Raw genomic sequence first — 23456 nt, forward strand, 5'->3', positions numbered from 1 at the left:
TTGACAGAAATGACCACCGCAAAATGTCATAGTGAGGTCAGACACTGCAGCACACCTTCCAGTTCATCCCACATAGGAAGACATTAAAGGCACCCAAGCTTGCAATGAGCATTTGTGACCGCAGTCTCCTCGGTCTATTCAGCCCTCTCCACATTCTCAACCATTTTACAGTCTATGTGACTGTAAAACTTTGAGTGTTGTTGAGTGGACAAGGAGACCAATGACAGCCTGTGGCCCACAAAATTAAGTGTTGATGTAAATATAAGAGTTTGGTCTAATAACTTTAAAATCATAAGAGAAAAGCGTTTTGAAAGAAATGGGTCACAAGAGACAAACTGGAAGAGCACTACTCTAGGCAGCGGATATTATTTATGTATACCTATCTGGCTCTGGTGCACAGATGAGGATCAGGTGCTAGACTGTGGCATCTTTAAGTGACTTCAATCAGTCCTGACCTAGTCGTAGTTGGGATGAGATGGGGAGGATGTGGTTGAAGATGCCAAGTGTGATGTGGAGGGAACAGTATAATGCGTTTTGACATTTATTCCTCGGGTACAGCCCGGTTACTTGCATTGCAAGCTCAGACTGGAGAGGCAAAAACATCAGGAGGCAAAAAGGGACAGATCAGACCCCCTTATCAATTATGCACAGTACCCCCAGCCTACCTCTGTGTTCACACACACACACCTGCTCACTCACCCACACAGCCATTACTCTTTCTCTGTGCTCTGCGGTATCCTGGCAACAGTTTCCAGGATTGCCAAGTGTGCGAGCACCACACCTTGCTCTGTCCTGCAGGTCTAAGGTGGGGGAGGAACCGGGGGAGGGAGTAAAGAAGGATGCCGATGCCAAAAACAAAAGTTATTACAGCGCAAGGTTCACGTAGTCAAAGGACACTGACGACGGAAACTGTTGTGCGAGATGTGTGCGCAGAGAAGTGGCTTCATGGGACTTAATGAAAGGATAATAAACCTGTCTGAGTCTGAAACTCTCCTGTTTCTCAACAGAGGCACTGGAGTAGAAACATTGGCCTACATCTGCCAGCCACCTCTCTCACTCTCACTCTCTCTCTCTCATGCCTTGCACACACTTTCCCCTCATGCAAGCTAAAGACATCAAAACGGGGAGAAAGAAGCTCACTTTCTCATTTATATTTCTATTAGGTCACCCATTGCTCTCCATGTGACGAAACTAGCAAAGAGCGAAAGAGAAAGGAGCAGCAGAGAGGTATAAACCAGCATTGATTCCGATAAGCTGGCGTGATATGGGAAGTGTTGAGAGGTTTCAAGGTCACTGTATACAACAGACCGGTCTCTGACAGATGCAGCAGTATCGATTCTCTCTGAGGGCACTGAACAATTTCATTGGGCATGCTGGATTTTCTTTATTAACATACGCAGACGGGATACTAGTAGTTTCATGCGCAGACCGAGGCTCAGACGGCTGCAGGGTCCGTGTTAATATATAGGTTTGTGTGTCATTCCAGTATATCCCACGTGAGTCCCACTATAGTTTACGTGAGCGGCATTCTAATCCCTCCGAAGCCTGGGGAGGACGGTGGGATGAGCTATTTTTACAGGATGTGGCGCTCTCTAGTGGTAGCATGTGTTGAGAGGTCCATGTCCCTAAAAGGAAAGAAAGCTGCCCGTCTCCCTGCACTGTGCACAACTTAGCCGTGGTCACATGGCTGTCATGGAAAAGATAACCGTGTCGGTAAGATCCAGATAGAGACAGCCAGTGAGTCATGTTTATCAAGTCTAGGACTAGGGTTGTAATTAAGTTGTGGTTAGAGTAAGAGCAAGTGTGTTTGTCACCAAAATGAATCCAAATTTGATAATGTGTTAATATCCAAGAAGTTTACAATTTCAACTTTTCACCCAAGGAAAAACCACCACAGAAGGGCTAGTGGCATTCATATAAACCGCCTTTGTGGAAGTTTTGTGATTAAGTTTTGATTGTAAATTACATTTTTGGGCCCTATTTTGTGTGTGAGAAATGTTAAAACCGCCTGCTATTGACAGGCACTATTTTTGCACATTAATCACATACGAAACAAACAAATCCTTGAGTTCTTAAATTAATCAAAGCCAAACAATTCCGGTTTTATTTCCCCCCTCTAGAGTCTGTGACTCCACACACTCTTTGCTCAGTCTAATTGAGTCCCCTGTATTGCATTGCTTCCTCTTTGTCTCTCCTCTGTAGATCCACTAGTGATGCAGCACTTCTAACTGGGTCAGCCCCATCTCTGCCTCACATCCCCCCCACCTCACTGTTTCTCCAAGCCACCCCTCTCCTCCTCTTTTTTCCTCTGTATGTGCATAACATCCCTATGGACTTGTTTTCTTGCAGCTCATGTGCTTACCATGTGCAGCAGCTCTCTTCCCCTGCCTAATTCATTTTCTGTCATCCATCCTGCAATACAGCCTGTTGCAAGGTGACACACACACACACACACACACACACTTTACATCTTGTGGTACAGTTGTTGAAATACAAACCTGGTTAATGGTTTGACAGTCTAAACAGAAGCGGTGTTAGTAGGTTTGTATGTACGCATGGCGTGGCGGAGGCAGCTCTTATGCTCTTCTGATCTGCTGTTTTGATTGGCTGAGACAGTCGGAACCTGTGATGTTAAGGGATATATAAGACTGAGCGGTGTCCAATCAAAGCCTGTTACCGTGCAGCAACACGTACACTACATACATGCATTTGTATCCATATGTAGACAAACAACACTGTAACATGAACCATTAATCATAACACTGAGACGAGATTTTATTTTCCCCCAAGGCAGATATATTGCACAAACCACCACATCATGCATCACACGTTGCATATAATTAGACAGCAGAATACATCCAACATTAGTCACTGCATCGCAATATGCAACATAAGAAGTAGACCACATGTACCATACCAGATGGAAATAAAAAAGAGAGGAAATACTTGTGACGCTAAATATTTTTTCAGTGTGCGAGACAGAAACAGTGGGTGTGAGTTGAAAAAAATCTGTGAAAGAGATGCGGTAAACTGAAACGACGGGTAAAGTGAAATGAATGACATCATAAAAGAGAGATAGACGTAAATAAGAAACTGCAAGTTCTTATACACATTCAGACATATCTTTGAGGTCTTTTGGTTGCCACTTAATGTAAATTATTTGTAGGTGGCAAAGGAAATGTAGCAAAGAATTTATGTATTTCCTTAAAAGAAAAGAGAAACTAAAATATATCTACTTTATGTTTTGTAAACTCAGCAGTTTATAATCTCATAATAGCTGTTAATCTAAATGTTGATCTCAATATGTGCTTCTAACACATTATCTGGGATAATTTAATAAAACCACGTTATTGTCAATACCCCACACATTTTAATTGTAAAATTGAAGAACTTATGGTAATAAAATAAATCCTCGTTTGTATTTAAACTTAAACTTGTTAACTTATTAGTATGGTTGCTACATGAGGCTTAATCATCAACCAACTGAATAATAATATTGATAACCGCTCATTTTGGACGGCTGCCTGTCTCTGCCAGTATCACACGCGGACACTAGTAAGCCCCGCCCCTCGTCGCTTGATTGACATCTCCGATCCCGAGACAGCAGGGTGGCCAGTCACGCTCTCGCCATGCAAATGAGCCGCGCTCGGGCCGGGCGGGTGCCCATGTGGACCAGCACCATGCCTTGTTGTTCTGAGCGCTGATTGGCTCTCCGATGCCTGATTGTTCTTCATGCGCTGCGGGCCAGCAGCGAGGACGAAAACACGGAGCACCAGTGACATGAAGCGGACTTCCCTTTCTCGACTCCCATGGAGGTACGAGAGTACACCGTGACCCATTTTTGATCCAGACGTTTTTAAACAGAGGTTTAAATAGTTTTAATGTGAAGTTTTACGTTATTTGAGAGAGCTAAAGGTTAGCGCTAAGACGACAGCGCGGAGTCGTATAGTGTGAGGCGGTCGCCGGGTTTTGTCAGAGGCCGTAGTAACAGGGCGGGGCAGGAATCTTGGAGGGCGGGCCCTAACGAGAACACGACTCGCCTTGTTGTGTGTATTCCCGTGCTCGCATCGCCATCTTGTTGCAATCCTATTTTTTTTTTTTTTAACGTATGCGAGGATCTACTTTCCGTTCGGCCGGATTAAAAATCGACCGTCTGGTATCAGGAGCAACACACAGGGGACGAGAAGCTCGGGCCTGTGGGTGTGAACCGTGCACACGGCGCTTCCTACCGGGACACTACCTACCTAACCCTCTCGGTCTTTTTCCTCCTTCCGTCCCGAGCCACCGGGTCGCCTGTCGTGAGGGTTTTACGCGCAATGAGCATCGACACACTTTTGGAGGCGGCCAGATATCTGGAATGGCAAGCCCAGCAACAACAGATCACACGTGGTGAGTTCAACAGCAGACTGGTGCATCGCGCGGAACGTACGTGACAGTGCGGGTTACATCCTAAACTGCGTTTTAAGGGGGGGACCGTATCCCGTTACTATCGGCGACTGGGGCTTGCATTTTACAACCGACCCGCCTATGATGAACGGAAGCCTCTGCAGTTTTTGTTCATGCAAAACAAAAAAAGAGACTGAAGTCCCTGCAAACTATCTGCGCATTCCGAGTCGCTAATTGTTGCACAAATGTGTCTCCCCTTAATGCGGAAACGGTCTAAGTTGTTTTCGGAACTACTTTGCGCGCTCGCGGTGTGTGTGTATTCATGTGTGTGCGTGACAGTTTGAACACTAGTGACTCCGTACATGTGTGTGCGTGCATGTGTGTGTGTGAGGAGTTCCTGTCAGTAGCCGTGGTCCATGTATCTGTTGTATCTTTGTCATGAAGTATCTCGCTGTATGGTGTGCAGTTTATGGCAGTGTATATACATTTAAAAGCTCTAATGCACGTGTTTCCACCCCCCCAATCTAAAATGAGTGATAGTTTCCAACAGAGGTTCACATATATGTTACAAATAAGCTCTTACAATCGATTTGCCCCATTTCTTTTTCTTTTTCTTGCCCGTCGAGCCCCGGCAGGGCGGTGTCGAGCAGAGCTCTGCTCTTTACATAATACCCTGACATTGCTCAGCTATCTTGTGACACACACACACACTGGGGCGGGCCCCTCACGCGCTCTCCACCTCCCTTTTTTTATCTGCGTGCGAGCATTTTAGACTATTTGTTTGCGTTCCTTATATTTATTTGACACGATGAGTCAGTCGAGGTAAAAATCCGTGACTCGCTAGAAGGAGGGGGGGGGGGGGGATTTTCTCGTGTTTCTCCCTTCTGATGACGTGTCAGACAAATCAACCCCCTTCCCCCCGCATACTTACCCTACCGCGTGCTAGGATCCGCCCACAACGACCACGTGCACCCCCCACCCCCCCTCCTCTTCCAGATACACACCAACGCGCACGCACGCACTCCTCGTCCCCGCCCTTCCCTTCCCATTCAGTCTACTGACAGTGGCGGGTGAGAGAGAGAAACCCAGCCTCTCTCAATGCATAACTTATATTTACGTTTGGGTGCACTTGCCAGCTCATAGCATGGTATATGTGGATTGTACTACAAAAGTAAAAAATTAAGTTTTTTGTATACACCAGTAAATGTCAACATATGTCAGTGTGTTGGATGTTATTTTTGCCTTCTGCTACTTGGCCCCTCTGTGTCAAATTTGTTTTGTGTCCTATTTGCAAACTAAAACAACACCAGTGTATCCTTTAGAACCAAGCAATACAGTTGCACTAATCATGTTCTCATAAAGGCAATTTTTAAAATATTCACGTGTATCAAAATATGGGATGCGTATGCAAAATCTAAAGCATTGAACGGTGTTGGCCTGTTATACATGAGAGGAGGCTAAACTCCATGATTGTAAAGCAGAGACTTTGATAACTCTCTTAAGAGTCTGGATAGAATATATATCTGGAATGATACGATTACGGCTGCACCAAATGATTCTTTTCTTGATTAATTGCAAATCAGAAACTACAGAATGAGTGGCGTTTTATTTCAGCTCGAGGTACTACGATGATGTCCCATGCAGTCTGACTTTAAACCAAGCGTAGTGCATCCCAAAGAGGGAGTTGCACTTCCACTGCTCAGCAAGAAGAGATGTGAGCTCATTAATAATTAATGAGCTCACATCTCTACTCCGAGGAAGCCCTATTAATAGACAACTCAATTGTTGACAAATCCCACAAATTAAAAACTCCGACATATGACTTCTTAAGTGCAGAGTGATATTTTTAAGGCACATGCATCACACTTCTCTGAGGTGAAGAAGACCGGCAGGTGAGAGGAGAATTGCGTCCTCAGAGGTTTGCAGTGACACGTGGAGAAGAACTGAAAGTATTACTTAACAGGCAGCCAGGCATGTTGCCATGTGGTGTCTCTATCTCCTCTGTAATGGTGGAAATGGCTGGGCCGTGTGTTGGCATCGTGCAGATTTGAGGAATCCCTGGGATCGTCTTGTTTCTAATGCTGCTGTTTCCATGGTGACGGAGGGCTTTCCACAGTCGGCCTGGTGCGGTGTGCAATAACTACTCACTCACAGCGGTTACAGTGTGTGTGTGCGCGCTGCTGCGTACTCAACACGAGCACAGCGTGGGAACATTCCCGCCCTACGATGGGACTTTTTAGATTAAAATTTTTGGGCTTTTTTGTTGTTTTGTTTGCAACGAAGCTAAATTTGAATTTATATGTTATCCAGTTGACCCAGGCCAGCAGAGTGGCTCCTTGACATCAGTCCTTATGCTGCTGGTCAGACGAGCCTGATGTAACCCAGCATGCTCGGAGCTGGGACGGTCCAATCGCAGCGCAGACAGAGGGGGGTTCTCTCCAGTCAGGGAACGGATGCAGACTTGATTTCTCTGATTATTTCCCCCTCCCCACCATCCAATTGCCTGATGACATCATTCTGTGTGTGTGTGTGTGTGTGTGTGTGTGTGTGCATGTGCATGTGCATGTGTGTGCGCGTGCACACCAATGACTACTTGAAGACTAAACCTTTACATCATTCATCTGATGTTGATAAATTATAAGTTATTGATGATTTCCATTAAGTATGGACGTTTGCGTGTGCATCCGTGTCGTTGCAGACTGTCTGTAAGTGTATGAGAGGCAGATTTATGAGTTTATCTTAAATCTGAACTCTTCTTCTAACCACTCTTATCCTCTGTCCTCATTTGTTCGTCTTCTTTTCCCGCCTCCACACAGAAGAGGAGCAGCGCAGAGAGAAGGAGCTCATCAACCGGGAGGCAGAGTCGCGGCGCGTGGAACTTGTGACGGCGTTGTCTCAGCCAATCAGAGCCAACCACATCGCTTGGGGCCATGACACTCACTGCCAACAGCTGCACCACCCGCACCACCCGCCTCCTCCCCCCTCTCTCCCACCTCCTCAAGTCCCCATCGCTGTCATCCCAATGGTCCCAGTTGTCACCGCCACACCCTCTGTGCCGCCTTTTCCGCTCGCAACGCAGATTGCGGTGGCGGCGGCAGCAACGTCGCTCAACGGCTCACCGCCAGTCAAGATGGTTTCCTCCCCCCCACAGCAGCAGCAGCAGCAGCAGCATCAGCATCAGCATCAGCCGCCCTCTCCTCACCTGTTGTGCACTCACCAGATTAAGGTAGAGACCAGTCCGCAGCTCATTAGTGTAAAGCCCGAGGTTCAGATTCAGTACTCGGCCTCCATCAGCACTAATGGATCTGGCTCTCTACATGCACTGGTCCCCCATCAACTTCCACCTTCAGCTCAGCCGCGGCCTAACGGAGTGACGATGGAGGACCTGAGGGGGATGGAAGGGAAGAGGAGACCAGGAGGGTCAGTTTGTGCGTGTGTTTGTTTGTGTGTGTGTGTGTGTGTGTGTGTGTGTGTGTGTGTGTTAAAAAATGTACGTTGGTTTATGGTTGTATTGATGATTTATTTTGTGTTTCCAGAGCGGGGACCAGAGAGGTGCATAATAAACTGGAGAAGAACAGGTTAGTCATAATAAACTACTTGTTGTTGTTGTTGTTGGTGTCATCTCATCAGAAATAAAGGAAAGCAGCCATGTTTGTTTTACCTTGACCACCACGTTCACACAAAGTTTTGTGTTTTTATCAAGTTTGTCGTGAAAGAGTTTCATCAGCCCAAAAGTTAATTACATTTCCTCAACCCATGCAAAACCATGAAATCCGTCTCAGGCATGTAAAATTGGAGTCATGCGGTCTCTTTTTGATGACCACAACTTGGTTTAAACTCGCAAGCTTTTGCTAATTGATGGTGAATATTCTCCAAGACAGTAAGCTAATGACAACCATATCAAAAAGTTTGACCCTTTCTCGTTTCTGACTCTTGGCCCTTCAGGCGAGCACACCTCAAAGAGTGTTTTGAGATGCTGAAGAAGAACGTTCCAAATGTTGATGAGAAGAAAACCTCCAACCTCAGTGTGCTCCGCAGCGCTTTGCGTTACATACAGGTAGAGTTTCAACACATTTTCTCAGCTTTCCCGGCATGGAAAAGGCTGAAAGCCTTAACATACTGGTGCGACACATTGTTCTGGGTGCTGCTCGCTTCCTGTTTTGTCATCTTATTGTTTTCATCTTTCTCCGGTCTTGAACGGATCGGTTCAGCTCAAGGTACAGCACAGGCTTGTTTGTTAGCCATTTAGCCCTTTTTTTGTGTATTTAATTGACATTTCTATCAAGTGTTGTTGTGTAACTCCACCTTCTAGTCATATAGCGTCATGAAGTGTGTCTATAGAAAAGGCTCTGCTTGTCCCAAGAACTAAATAACTGTAAAGAATAAAGGAGTGACATTGTTTTGGGGAGTTGGGTGGAGAAGTAGCATTGCATTGCTGCGGGTGTTGTGTGTGTGTGTGTGTGTGTGTGTGTGTGTGTGTGTGTGTGTGTGTGTGTGTGTGTGTGTGTGTGTGTGTGTGTGTGTGTGTGTGTGTGTGTGTGTGTGTGTGTGTGTGTGTGTGTGTGTGTGGGGGAGGTAACGGTGTAGCCTGGGGAGGTGGGTTTTTAGAAGAGGGATGACTTCTGCACTGTGGTAGAAATGAATGGCAGCCTGGAGCCAGATTCAGAGGTTCCTTTTATTTTAGTGAAGTAGAAGCTTCACGATGGAGAGTTCAGTGGAATAGGCCGTGGGGAGTCGGTGGAAAGGAGCTGAATTAGGCCACGAGATGGAAGAACTTGTTCAAAATAAGACTGGCTTCAAAGTCGTGGGCCAGCCGTCAGGGAGCACAACAGATAAGGGTTGGACTCTTTGACATGAGATGATGCTGTGAGGAAATCCATACAGTGTAGTTAAGGTTTCCATGTGACGTAAAGAAGGTTTACAGAAGACGGGTCACTATTCATCAGCCACAAAAACAAACGCCAACATTGTTGAGAGGATCTACTAGTGCTGAAACAGTTAATCAATTAGTCAGTCGACAGTTAATCAACAACAGATTTGATAACATAATGATTTATTGAGCATAAATGTCAAACATTCAGTTACTACATCTACTCAAATGTGAGGGTTAGCTCCTCTTCTCTTATTTTGTAAAAATGTAATTAGGGGAATAATTAAATAGTAGAAATAATCATTAGTTGCAGTCCGGGTAGCCACACAGCTACCAGTAGATACCACACAGTACCCGGCAGTAGTTCCCTCAGTAGAGACTGGTTAGTGGGGAAATACACACATTATTTAAAGGATTATTCAATATCAAGGAAATCACTTTAAAAACCCAATTAATTGTTTCACTCCCTCAACTTCATCACATCTAACGAAGCGCTTCACATGTAAAACCTAATCTTTAACCTGGAATCTTTCATTTGGACTTGGACTACAAACGTATGTAAAATAATAACCAATATGATTCGACTGAAAGTCAATAACAATAACACAGAATTATTTACCAAAACAAGCTTACACCGCTGCACTAATCCCAAACTGCTTCTAGCTGAATGTCTATCTCTGTGTATTCCTCCTGTGATCTAGAATATAATCAGTTTTATTGTAGACGAGTGGCTCGCCCCCTCCTTTTCCCCCACCTCCTCTCTCTCGGTGCTTCTCCTCGTGTAAACCTTCCTCCCTCTCCCTCTCCCCCTCCCTCTCCCTGAGCCATGTGAGATCTGAGCACATGGCTAGCGCAAGCCTGGTGACGTCACCCTCGCCCACCCACTCCGATCTGCTCTGCACCTCTAGACTGCGGAGAGGCCGTGATAGGTGCCGGCTACAGCAGCGTTTCCGTGGAGGAGGTGCCGATTTGCGACAGCTGTATCCGATTTGCTTTGTCTTTTAAAACCCCGTCTGTCTCGACCTTTTCTTCTCTACACCTCGGTCCTTCTCGGCCCGTTTCTCCCCGCTGTCTCCTGGTAACCATCGCAACAGGCAGCAGGTGGCCAGGCCAACTGTAGTCTGGTAATCCATGTTTGTCTGCACAGGTGTGTGTGTGTGAGTGTGTGTGTGTGTGATGTCAAAAACCAATCAAATTCTTGTTATATTGGTCTTTTGTCAATGGCTATGCTGATGTGAGCTTTCAGCATTTCCTTCTCCTCATACCAACCGTGTGAAAACGTCCTCACGGATGTGTGATTAACACACCTTCTTCACGCTTGAGTCCTTTTCACCTCTTTCCTCTTAGGGAGGACATCTTGGAAGAGGAAGGATAAAGGAGGTATAGATGAAGGGGAGGAGGGGTAGAAGGAGGGAATGGTGTCGAGGGAGCGAGGGATGAAGGAGAAGGAGGGGGGGGGGGGTGGAAGTGTAGAGAGAGGGGGGGGGGGGGGGGGGTCTGAAGAACTCGACTGGCAACCAACCAGTCACATCACTCCTTTCATGTAATTACCTCCATGCTTCACCCAATTAGATAGCTCCTTATGTTTTTTTTTTTACAAACTGCTGCTCAAGCAGCCAAATCCTCACGGATGAGGTTGCCAAGGAAACTGCTATGGGTGACAGCTGTTTCCTTGGTGATGTGCTGCAGGCCTAATGGTGCCTGGGTTTTAAGACCTTTGACGGGATGTTCATGGATGCACATGTAGCACATAAACACGCAGCTGTAGAGGCACTATATTCATTATTCAGTGAGTTTTACGACAGATGGATCAGACATGAAATAACGGGCACGAAGCGGCTGGAATCACCTTTTTTAAGTAAATGTGACACGGCCTCGATCTGATTGGCTGTGGTTTCCAAACCTCCCTGTCACTCGTGACCTCACAGTTCACCGGTCGCTGTGAGTTTGGGTTGGGAGCAGTGAGGTCATCACATGCGTGCAGAGAGCAAACAGCTCATGCTCCACTGAAGTGAGTCTCCTGTAGTGGGATCATGTGTCATGTCTCCTCCATGTGCTCATTTAATGTCCCCGGTCTCGCATCTCCGTCCTTCATTTTCTCTCGCAGGACAGGAGACTGTTTTCTAACAGCGTTGAGCATTCAACAGCTGGATATTTATGTCTGGTAATGCAGTGATGTAACCAGTACAAGCTTACCAGCATTTGAATGGTTTCTGTTTCTGGTAACCAACATAATGCATTAGCCCGTCCTGTCCCACCTCTCGACCTCCTTCTTTACCCCCCCACACAATTTTCCTCCCATAACTCCCCCCCCCCTCATTCCTCCCTAGTAATCTGTTAATGACCTTATCCTATCATACTGTGTGGCGCTGGTGCATCAGCTGAGCCACACAGAAACTGGGTCACAGAGGCCACATGCTCGGACCGGAAGGGCTCTTTAAAAACCTGTTTTGTTTTCTGTCTTTTTTTTTTTGTCTACTGCTGTTTGTCTTCCTTGTTTCATTTGTAAATCTATAAAAAAAACACACGTGCAGCTCCGCGCATGACAGCGCTGTGCTCATAATTAAGTGTAATGACTGCAATGTTCAGGCTAAAGTAATCCATTCACTTCAGAACTGTTGGGATGGTGGCGAACTTGAGTGATTGGTGGTAATAAGAGGTGACAGGACGATTACTCGTGCTCTGACCCCGTCGTCTCGAAAAACAAGCATGATATCCAGGAAATGGGCGGAGCTTAGGTCGATTACCCCCAACAAAAGCAGTGCGAACATGCTTGAATTTGCGTGCGTGGCTTCCTTCTGGCGTATGAAACTGAGAGCGCGTGGGGAACATTTTGTTTCAGGATTGTGCAAGCTGGGAGAAATGTGGGAGTGGCTGAGAGTACACAGACAAAAAAAAAAGGTCTTAATTCTCTTTTCTGTTGCAATGACAGTTCTTTAAACGATTTAAAACTACTTCTGGCTTCATAGCCTGTACGTAAGGTACATTCTAGTAGTAATAATGGCCCCAGACAGAACATGTTATTTATTTCTGTTGTTAAAAGTATGTTTCATTTCCTTGTTTTGTAATCTGCTCATGTTTTCCGTGTTAATCTGCTGTTGCTGGTGTTGGCTATTAATGCAAACTCACACTAATATTTCAATACTCCTCCATCTGTTTCATATTAACTCATGGCCAGTATTTCACGGGGCATAATCCCTCCACTCCCCTCAAAAAGGCTTTTATTGAAAATGTCTGCAAACTACTTTTAACGGCTTCTAACACCGAAGGAAAAACACAACAAATGAACAGAACAAATGATGTGAGTGAGGACTAACTTATTGTTAGAGAGAAGCTCGGAGCGACCAAGGTCGACTATTGCATGACTGTTGTTGTGCGGGTGAAAATAATGCTGTTGAAATCAATATTATGCAGAACTTAGATGATAATGTGAACCATTGTGACAGCCTTTTATTTGAGAATTAATACAGTACATGTACCAGCAACGTACCAGTCTTAATTTCTTAATTCTACTGCGATTGTCTCTGAGATTTATTCTCCAGTGTTTTCAGATGTGCTCGTGATCCTAATCTTCCGTGCCGTCTGTATCTCCTCTGGTAGACTTTGAAGCGTAAGGAGAAGGAGTATGAGCACGAGATGGAGCGTTTGGCCAGAGAGAAGATCGCTACGCAGCAGCGGCTGGCCGAGTTGAAGAACGAGCTCAGCCAATGCATGGACGTGATGGAGATCGACCGAGTCCTCCGTCAGACCATCCAGCCGGAGGACGACCAGGTCTCCACCTCCACCGCCTCAGGTACGGGGATGAGATGCAGCGACTCGCAGAAGAGATGCACCGACCAGTCTCGTATATCAGATCTTCAAATTTACACACACGTGCTGCATGATGGTTTTACATTACACACACATATTTACATAAGCCTTCATGTACACACTCTGTTTGTGGGATGGTTCCATGATGACTGTTTTCCTCTCTGGTCCACAGAAGGAGAAGACAACTTTGAGCAGGACATCGACGAGGACGTCCTTGCTCCTCCCGCTCTCGCGTCTCTCCCCAAACCGACACCTCCCATCTTACAAGCCCAGCCGCTCCTCAACCATCACCTGTCGATCCAGCACGCCACCCTGCCTCTTTCCGGAGTCCTGAACGTGCCCTCCTCGTCCTCCTCCGCTCCTCCTCACGCCATCGCTCCGGCCCCGGGTCCGCCCCCGCCGCAGCCCGCCCATCCCATCCACCCCCCGGCGATGCAGATGCAGTCCACGGTGATCGCTCACGCTGCCGTGTCCCACCCATCGGTCATCCAGGCTGTCAATCACAGCCTGCCGGCGAGTCACAAGCATCTAACGCACATCGCCCCGTCGCCCGGCCCCATCTCCTCCATCCATCAGCCGATGGCGGCGGCGCCGGCTGCCGGCGCCCACCAGCCGATGGCCGCCCAGCCCATCGGACACATCACCGTCCACCCGGTGGCTCACCTGGGAGGCTCCCTCCAATCCCACCTCCCGACTCTCTACCCGCAGGGCGTGTCCGTCTCCCAGCCCACCATGGTGGGCCACATCACTCACACCTTCACCCATCACGCCCTGCCGCACGTCCAGGCCAATCCTCAAGCCAACACTAACGGAGCCCAGATGAACAGTGCGGCCGTGATCAGCCAGGGGAGCCCGTCGCTGGGGAAACCCACCGCCGTGCTGGCCCCCCACCCTCAGCTGGTCGGACAGGCCGCCGTCCTCAACCCTGTCACCATGGTTACAGTCCCAACCTTCCCCGTCGGCACGCTCAAACTGGCCTGAAGGTAAAACACAACATAGACGCGGGACTGAGTCGGTTGAAGGAGAGAAAACGTTTTTTACACTCCTATCAATTATCAACTGCAGAGAATCTCTGGCACACAAGAATTGACAAAAGAAAAACATCAGTTGTTTTTTTGGACAACTTGTGATGGAAAATCTCCAGAGATATTTTGGTCACAGCTCTGTTAGTTTGTGAACAATAACATTAAAGCAGTCAGTGGGTCAGGCCATTGTTTGTGAAAAAAATATGACATTTGTCTGCGCTGCAAAGACAGGAACTCTGTTCTTCCTTCCTACTGCTCTCCTTCCTTTCCTTTTTCTCCCCTCCTTCCTTTACAACCAGAAGCACTAACATAATAAGCTCAGTTCACACTCAGGCATCAAGGATTTACCTTAACTATTCATCCACTCATCGAGGGAAAGAGGGTTGTTTGTCGTTAGACTGTTGGTGATTCAATATGTGCCCGTTTTTTATACTCGTAAAATCATGACGTCGCGTGGAATAATGTCACTGATGTGTTTGAGAGCAGGAGGAGCTCCGTGGTCTCACGGATCCTAATGAATTACAGACCGGTGGAAAGTAGCTCACGTTACATAGTTGAGCGAAAGCGTTGTCAGTTTCTGATGCAGTTCTTCACTTTTTTTACATCACTGTTTACTCATGTTTATTGCATCCAGGTCTTGCTCCTCGAAGTGACTGTTAAACCTTCTCCATTTACCTTCAAATCAGGGTTCCTTGCCACGCCACGTGGCACCAAACACCTTGCAAATAGTTTAAGAAAAAGCCTGAACAGTGCAATAATAAAACCTGATCTGCAGTTTAAGAAAAGAAAAAAAGAAAACAGACCTCTGACTTTGGTCACGTGTCCCATTCAACAATGGAGTTTTTTTTATCCACTACGTCTCTGTTATTAAATACGGAGCAACTCCAGATATGAGCGGCCGGGTTAAAGGGGCAGAATTGGGGCAATGATTGCGTGGTTTGCTTAACATACAGAAGCATACCGGCCTGTTGACGACTTAAAGAGTTAGGAGGAAAAAGTAATGAATGAATGCAGGCAGTTGAAATATACATTGTTACAGACTGTTTTTGACACGATGCTGAACGAGACTCTACATTATCCCAAATGCCTCAAATGTGTGTGGTGAGTTTAATGTGAAAGACTGAAAAAAAAAAAAAAAAGCCTCCTGTACAGCTGCTCTCAAAACATTCAGTGACAGGTGTTCCTGTCGGGCCACGGTCCTCTTCACTCTAATGCAACAGCTCCCTCTGCTGCCTCATCCCACACCGCATTCTGATGTTACTCACACACACACACACACACACATACCTGCGGCACAACACAAACTTCCTGGCTGCACAGGCTTTTAAAATCTACGATGAGACATGTTGAGTGTTGAGTTGAAAGAAAAGAAAAAAAATCTTAACTCAAGGAAGTTTTTTTACCTGCATTACATCCCAAACGGTCGCCTGAGTAACTCAAACTGCTGAGAAGATTGTAAGATTGTGAGGTGTGGATGAAACTCCAGAAGGGCAGCAAATGGACCTTGAGTTAAGATTTTTATTCGTCAAACAAGGTGAGATACATATTCTCATTAAACAATTGGGGATACAGCACAAAACAATGTTAGAAAGTATTGTTTTCAGGCCTAAAAACAGTTTACTACATATTGCAGTTTTGTGAAGAATAATTTGGCAGCGACATGACATTTCTTTTTGACGACAAACGATATGAAACATTACGCCAAATCCTCTGAAGAATATGTTTCACAATGTTTCCATTACAAAAAAGGAAAATGTGTTTTGACACCCACTTTTCTTTTCTGTTTGTGTGTGTGTGTGTGTGTGTCTGTGCACACACTCAAAACGTTCATGGCCTTACAGCCTTCTTGCCAGCCTATACATGTCACACCATGAAATCTCCCATCGTCGTATGTGTCCGTAGTTAACGTCGCCTCTTCTGCTGTTTTCTGTACGTTATGTCTGTATATGTGACTGTATTCAATATGTTTTATAATCTGTACTATAGTTAATCCTACTGTACCTGTAGCATGGCTCTGTTTGTTGGTTCTACAGTTTGCCCTGTGCATGATGGAGTGTGCGTGCGCGTGTGTGCGTGTGTGTGTGTGCGCGTGTGTGTGTGTGCGCGTGTGTGTGTGTGTGCGTGTGCGTGTGTGTGTGTGTGTGTGTGTAGCAAGCAAGATATTTTTTTACACAGAGGCGATTTATGGTATGAGCCTGTTTGAATGCTATCGTGTGTGCCTGCCTATACTCAGTTTTCCTGAACACTGTGACAACTCCGGCAAAACACGAACACATTGAGCGAATGGAAGAGACAAAGATTTACTGTCATGATTGTTTCTTTTTTTTATGTTTTTAAGTTTTCCATTTTGTGAGTTGGACTGAGATGTGGAGTGGAAAAAGTAAAAAATAAAAAAAAGTTGTTGCTCTTTTCTTGATAACATGTCTAATATACGATTTGACTTTTTTGTAATATTTGTATTTACGTATGAGAGATTTGTGAAGTTGTGATGGTATGCACGTTTTGGCATATGAGTGTATGCATCTTAAAATTTTAAATGCTCGTTTCTTTTTGTTTTGCATGTAGATTGCCCTTTAGTTTCTTTTGTTTAAATGTTTTTTTTTGTTATTCTGTTTATTTTTGGGACCATGTACAATACTGTATAACGTGGGCAGGATCTTGGACCTCATGCTACATTGATATTATATATGAATATAAAAACATGTTTTCCCTATGGAGAAAGTTTTAAGTTATATATCGCCTGTACACTTTGGGCTGCCTTTTAGATCTAACTGTCCACTGTTTAAGATAATGATGATAATGAATAAAACATATTAATGATGAAGAATGATGCTGATGAAATAATAAAGATTCTTAATAAATCTTATTACATTTACTACACATGTTGCTCCTGTATTTATTGGTCTTGTGTGAAAAAAGACAAACTGCAGTTGAGAAGCTTTTTAAAACATTTTTTTTTTACTTGTCTTTACGAAAAGTGAGATTAAGAATACAAAAAGATAGAAAATACAAGTAACTCACAGGTAATAAACATGAAAAATGCTGTTTACAAATTCAAAACCCAACTTCAACATGACTACAAAGACCCCTAGATGACTGTTACATCCTTATCAAGGTTACTACTCAAGTTGCAGTCCTGGAACACATTAATGGAACAAAGGTAACTATTGTCTCCGGATGAAGACGTTTGATGATAAAGAATAAAGAAAATCACAGAATGGAGCCACCCGTGAGCTAGTGTGACCTGCTGAAGTCTAGAACATCTCCTGGCTGCAGGTCAGCAAACATGCGCAGGAGTTTGAGAGGCTGCGTCTTTATACTTGGAGTGTAAAGGTCACTTGTTTTTTTTTTGTTGGGGGGGACAGACAACCTCAAGGTCGCTACTTTCATTTTCATACAAGTACATCTCTTTTTGCTGTCATGCATTGTAGACGGGGTCTCCTCTGTGTTCCTGGGCACTCCTCGTCCGTCTCCTCCTCATCAGAAACCACCTCTCTGGCTGTGCTGCATGTGCTCCTGGACCCTCTCCATCACCTCCTGCATCCTCCTCAGCTATACAGAGAGAGATAAATGACTGGTGAGTGGTGATAACTTCACTCTGACCGAGTGAGTGAACGAGAGAAACGTACCTCTTCATCTTTCTCAAATAGGAGTCTTTCTGTCTGAGAGTTGGGGGGAACCAGCGGCAGAGGAAAATCGCCCTCGCTCTGCGCTCCGTGCTTCTCACGCAAACTAAGACCAAAGAAGAACACAACCTGCGTGAGCACCTGGCTCAATCAGCACAGAAAATATCAGTGTGCACATGTACTGCATGGATTTCTTCTTCTTTTAAGAGCCTATATTGTATTTAAAACATCCTGTAAAGCAAACCCCTCTCCTCCGAGAAGCAATGTAGAAGGTAAGTGTGTGAAATAATCACCAAGACTCATGTTAGAGTTTTATTGACTCAACGAATTGTAATCAACCGATCCACGGTGTCTGCGTGCGTCCCGACTCCACACACCTGCGTTGCTTCTCCTGCACCACCATGCGCGTCATATTCTGAATGCACTGGGCTCTGTAGTTTTCATAGTGCGTCTCCCCCGTCACATCCTTCAGATCCTGCATGTGCGTCCTCACCAGCATGTTCCTCAGCAGCAGGAAGTCAGAGTGAGCCGGGTTCTCCACTGACCATGCAACGACAACGTGACACGAGATCAGAATGTTAAAAAAAAAAAACGGATGCAAAATCAAGTAACCACCCAAGTACAAACACTGTAAAAGCTGACCAAGACAAAAGAGGAGTTGTGTGTGTATTACCTTCCACCACACCCCAGGGATAGACACGACCCCTGAACTTGCGACCCTCACTCTCCGCCTGCACATTACTCCCAATTACTGCAAATGGGATGCTGTCCTGCAGGGAGAATCAAAAACAAGGAGCCGTCAGTCTTAACCTGGATGAGACGGCACTTTTAAACAAAAATTAGAGTCAACTGAAGAACCTTGAGTATCTGGTCCTGTCTTTTAAAGTCTTCGTCCTCATCTGAATCACACTCGGGAAACTGGTAGATGTTGATCCCAAACTGCTCGATCTCCTCTCTGATCTGGAGTACGTGAACACATTGAAACAATAGCGCTTGAGGAGAAACAGACAAGAAATGAAAAATAAAACTTCTCCTCAATTATGTGCGTCTAATGATTTCACACCTTCAGCTTCTTTCTGTCGACCTCCGCTTGTGTCAGGCTGTCGGCTTTGGCCACAACAGGAACTATGTTCACTTTGTTATGCAAAGCCTTCATGCACGCCACATCCAGAGGCCGAAGACTGATGTTACGAAAATAAAAAAAAAACACATGTATGTGTATGTTAGTGCACACAAGCAGGAACATGCCAAAAAGATATTGAACAACTTTTAGGTGAGGGCGTTGCAGTACTGTTTGACTAGTTTAGCCTCGTGGGCAGAAGTAAAAACATGTCGTCAGCGTACCCGTGGCCAATTGGAGAGATGAAGTAGAGGCAGCAGTTGACTCTGTTGTCCTGGATGTTCCGTCTGTTCAACCCGCTCTCGTCTCTGAAGTACTGCTCAAACTGCTGGTCGATGTAGTCTTCTATTGGATTCCAGCTGATGCAGACATACAATATCTGTGAGTAAAACAACAACCCTGGCGGATAGCTGACAGTTTAAATTATGATACCGTGAGTTGCAGTCTGGTTCACTATCACGGGGCCTGTCTTTGCCACCAGGACAAATGTCACGTCCGTGTCAAGCTGCTTTGAGTTTGAAGGAGGAGAAACATGCCGCGGGCGCACGCTGAGGACCCCCACCTTTCTGTGTCGTTGACGGCGTCTCCGAACCCCGGTGTGTCTATGATGGTGAGCCTCATTTTGATTCCTTTCTCCTCAATGCCAATGGTGTGTTTTACGATGTCGACCGTTTGATCAATCCGTTCTGTGGACACATACAAGTGCAAAGTAACTACGCAGGCCACGAGTTAACAGTGTGTGCAAAGCACGCACAAGAACACGCGCACGCCTCAGGGCCAGAGGAGAGGAGTCGCAGCATCAACATCAGCACAACAAAAGCTAACAAAGATAAATAATAGAACTAATCTCACCTTGTGCATTGGGAACCTTTCTGTCTTGGTAGAGGTCCGTGAGGAACAAACTGTTGATTAGTGTGGATTTACCGAGGCCAGACTCCCCTACAGAGAGAAAGACACAACCCAGAGCTCTTGAAGTAGCATGAGTAACATATCACATCCAAGTGTGCAACGTCTGTATTCCTCGGAAGGATTTACTTCAACGAATAGGAAGTCCTTCTTCACACATAAAACGAGATTACATGTAGAAATCAGAGCAGGTATGTCTGTAATCTACACCGATGAACGCATTTCTTAGCATTGTATCAGTTAATTTAACATCCAAACTTCTAGATGTTTGGATATGGTGGTGTGATTTGCAATGTGTAATACAATCCCCGTTATAGGAGAGATGTTCTGTCACGATAGCAGCATGTTAAAGGTTCCCGGTTAGCAGACATATGGGAGGACTCACCCGCCACCAGAAGCGTAAATGTGAATAATTTCTTCACCGTCTTTCTATGAACCTGGTTGGGCAACGTGGCGAAACCCACATACTCTTTGTCCTGATCCTGCAGAATGAAAACACAAACGTAATATGTGCATATAGGATTAAGAGAGTGACTACTAATGCTACTTTACGTCACAGTCATGGTAACAACCATCACTGTAGCGGCCTGACCTGGACAACGTGACCCTCATCATGATCTGCAAAGCATCATGGGGCCAGACCACCTAAGTCTGGTCTAATATCTGTTAACCACGTCGACATGCAGCACTGATTTTAACATGAAAGTTAATGTCTGACATCTGTAACTAACTTTATATTTCATTTATGTTGATAGTGCAGCTGTAAAAGTGTTTTCCGAACGGTTTAGAAATATACTAGGACTTAAGAATTCGGTACACGATTCTGAACTCCATAGTGGGAGTTCAGAATCGTGTACAAAGTTAAGAAATGTATAAAACTTGTGCTGTCCTCGACAAAAGAAATCCTTAGTTTACTCACACGATTTTGTCGACTAATCAATTGGCTGATTTATCGACAGATCTGTTAAACTTAAGTTACTCCCCAAAGAATCATGCAAAACCACCATAAAAAAATGACTAATCGACTAAAGCAAAACAACCGATTAGTCGACTAAGAGTCTTCTGACACAGGCTCTGGCACACAGAAACCCACCTCTGGAGAGTCATAAGGGTCAAAGCGTCCCCAGGGGCTGTGTGGACGAGAGGCCGGGCTGAGTGGAAAGTCCATAGACACCTGAGAGATGAGCTGCCTCCTCAGCGCCAAGAGCTGAAGATCTGCGTTTGGTCCCGCGCGACTTGGTCTATGGGGGACTGTCGGAGAGCCAGCGGGGTTGCAGAAGACGGCACGGGGCGGGGGGGGAGTCCCGGGGAGGGTGGTGAGTCCATTGGTTGCTGTCCCAGTTCCCTCCGCCTCGCGGTGGACTGGTGCCTGGTGGTCTGGCGTCTGGTGCTGGTCGCCAGGCTGAGAGATGGGAGGCAGATCCCTCAAGGTGAAAGGAAACTGAGTGTCCTCCTGGTCCTCGATGGACAGACTGGACAACTGGGACAGGAGGCACATTATGGATTTTTATGTACGATCGATTGGAAGTCATTTCCCCCTCAACTGAAATGTAATAATCTTTAATCTATGTTTGTATAGCATCATTGGTATCACAAACTGACTAACAGGCACTGTCATGCTCTCTGAATACATAGCATAATAAGTCTTCTGTGTCTTTTGTTGTGGTGGATATCCTTTCTTCACTGATTAATCCTGACTTGTGATCCCATTATATCATTACAGAGGCCTTCATCCATCTGTCCAGGCAGGGTGTGTTGACCAACAACACACCGTCTGTAGTTGGAGGTCTGTAAACACTAGTGTCAAACTGGATATACTAACTAGAGTGAAGTAGTAGTTTTAAAAATCCTACTCGCTATCATGAGCGGTTAGCACAGCCGAGACTCCACACCTGCTTTACAGGAGACGCACATTTCAGGGCTCACATTGTGCTGCTGAGGCCCAAAAAACAGCAGAACAACACGGCCCACTGTGCTGCTGGCCTGATCAGGGTTCGTCCGCCATCCCTCTACCTGTCAGCTCTCATTACCCACAAAGCTTTGCAGCAGGCTTAACCCAGTTTCTAATGCTGTGACAGGGTGGGGGTTGGAGATTTAACTCTTAAACACACACACACACACACACAAACACACACAAACTACAAACACTATCATTAAAGACTATTCTACAATCGTGTCCTACCTCCTTTTCTGAGAAAGTTGCATCTTTTTTGAGCAGAGGATAGAAAATATAAAAAGGGAAAACATTTAATGTTTGACAATACAAATGCATAGCGAAGTGTATAAGCTGGATAATGATTAGAAGAGTATGGCTGTTGGTCCAAGTGAAATAAATAAGTAAGTAGCTTTACGACACCCTCCTGCTATCAATACTCAAAACAAAATGCATACTTTAAACTACTAGAACATAATAGAGTGGCTTATAACAACATTTTCTCCATTGTTTATATCACACACAGCATCCTCCTCATGCAAATGATGCATTATACTTACCATGCCATACAAAATACCTAAAATAAAAACTCTGGCTGCCTTCGATTAGATTACTAATTAATATTGTCAGTTATTTGAATAAATCGGTGATGCAACCTAGATGCGTTACAGACGAAGTTACCTTTCTTGTTGCTGCTGCTGCGGAACCTGACAGGAGAGGACATGTGCTGCATGATGCTGCCTCAAACTGTCCCCAGAGGAAGATCAGAGGAAGAAAAATAAAAACGCGATGTGAGTGATGCCGAAAGAGCAAACTATACAAGAACTAATACAATGTGATGAGGCATGTGGTGTGCGTGGGTTCATGCACACACACTGATCTCCGGGTACAGTCCGCTCTGACGTTAAGTACGAGAGAGAGAGAGAGAGAGAGAAAGAGGGAGAGAGAGAGAGCGGGTGGAGGCTCAGTTGACCTCAGTACTAGCAGCTGGTGATAAGACTTCAGTGCAGGATGCTAACAACAGCTAGCTACTACTACTGACAATAATGATAATACAAATAAAAATAACTGATATTACTGCATTGTTCATGATTCTGATCAAAAGTATGCTAGCTGTTATAAAAATGTTTAAATGTGGACAAAATATTTAGTGTGCCTCTGCTATCGTGTTGGCTAGCATTAGCTAGCTAGCTAGCTAGCTTCGGTTCGGCTCTAGAAGATAACTAGCGTAAAGTTAAACCTCACCTCTCCCTGGCTTTCTGGAGTTACGTACGTGGCTAAGCGTTGAGGGTCGGTGTAGACAATCCAACAATTAGTCTCACGGTAAAATATGTATTGAAAAGAGTCCATGGAAACCGTTAAACTACACGTTTGATCTGTATTCGCTTAACAATTTCTCCGCTGTCCGCTTGTATGAGTATTTTTCTCTTAGCAACGTTTGTACCGTCGGCAACGTATCTTTATAGAACGTTATATAAACTATTACGTGTATACACGTATTTTATATTATATGTACATTCTTGTATTTTATTTATTGAAATTGCCGTTACATCCCAACAGCAATCAATTATAATAAAAAAATAATCTAGTAACGGTTTGTGGCTGCCGAGTGAGATGATTGACAGGTTCTGTATGCCCGCGCACATTGCGCGTCACCGGAGTCTTCAACTGAGAGAACCACGTGGGTACTAACAATAGCCATATGCGTTGTTTACGTTTATTATTATATGTAAACGTTAACAATTATAAGTTTGGAGGAGTTGTCCTTGGACGGGGCTGA

At 45.2% G+C, this 23456-nt stretch overlaps 2 protein-coding genes across 2 annotated transcripts; one reads left to right on the plus strand and one right to left on the minus strand.

Moving 5' to 3' along the window:
• The first annotated feature begins 4094 nt into the window (after window positions 1-4094).
• On the plus strand, window positions 4095-16966 carry mntb (MAX network transcriptional repressor b). The gene is made up of 6 exons (XM_079171273.1): window positions 4095-4389; window positions 7203-7806; window positions 7923-7964; window positions 8332-8443; window positions 12857-13049; window positions 13239-16966. The coding sequence occupies exons 1-6, from the start codon at window positions 4317-4319 to the stop codon at window positions 14045-14047; spliced, it is 1833 nt and encodes a 610-aa protein (XP_079027399.1). The 5' UTR covers window positions 4095-4316; the 3' UTR covers window positions 14048-16966.
• Window positions 16967-17571: 605 nt separating this feature from the next.
• On the minus strand, window positions 17572-23378 carry LOC306705181 (septin-5-like; the record flags this gene model as incomplete). The annotated part of the gene is made up of 13 exons (XM_079171883.1): window positions 17572-17643; window positions 17721-17823; window positions 18095-18257; window positions 18391-18487; window positions 18576-18677; window positions 18781-18898; window positions 19062-19196; window positions 19400-19523; window positions 19690-19776; window positions 20129-20225; window positions 20837-21223; window positions 22358-22383; window positions 23321-23378. 13 exons carry the CDS (start codon window positions 23376-23378, stop codon window positions 17572-17574), a joined length of 1569 nt encoding a protein of 522 aa, XP_079028009.1.
• Between the last annotated feature and the right edge of the window lie 78 nt (window positions 23379-23456).

The sequence above is a fragment of the Pholis gunnellus genome (genome assembly GCF_910591455.1).
Source record: "Pholis gunnellus genome assembly, chromosome: 13".
Taxonomy (NCBI): domain Eukaryota; kingdom Metazoa; phylum Chordata; class Actinopteri; order Perciformes; family Pholidae; genus Pholis; species Pholis gunnellus.

Excerpts from the sequence above, each read along its gene's own strand:
- mntb (XM_079171273.1), top strand. The coding sequence starts at position 4,317 with ATGAGCATCGACACACTTTTGGAGGCGGCCAGATATCTGGAATGGCAA. Across the intron at positions 4,390-7,202 it reads GCAACAACAGATCACACGTG|AAGAGGAGCAGCGCAGAGAG; the intron begins GTGAGTTCAACA and ends GCCTCCACACAG. Across the intron at positions 7,965-8,331 it reads AATAAACTGGAGAAGAACAG|GCGAGCACACCTCAAAGAGT; the intron begins GTTAGTCATAAT and ends TTGGCCCTTCAG.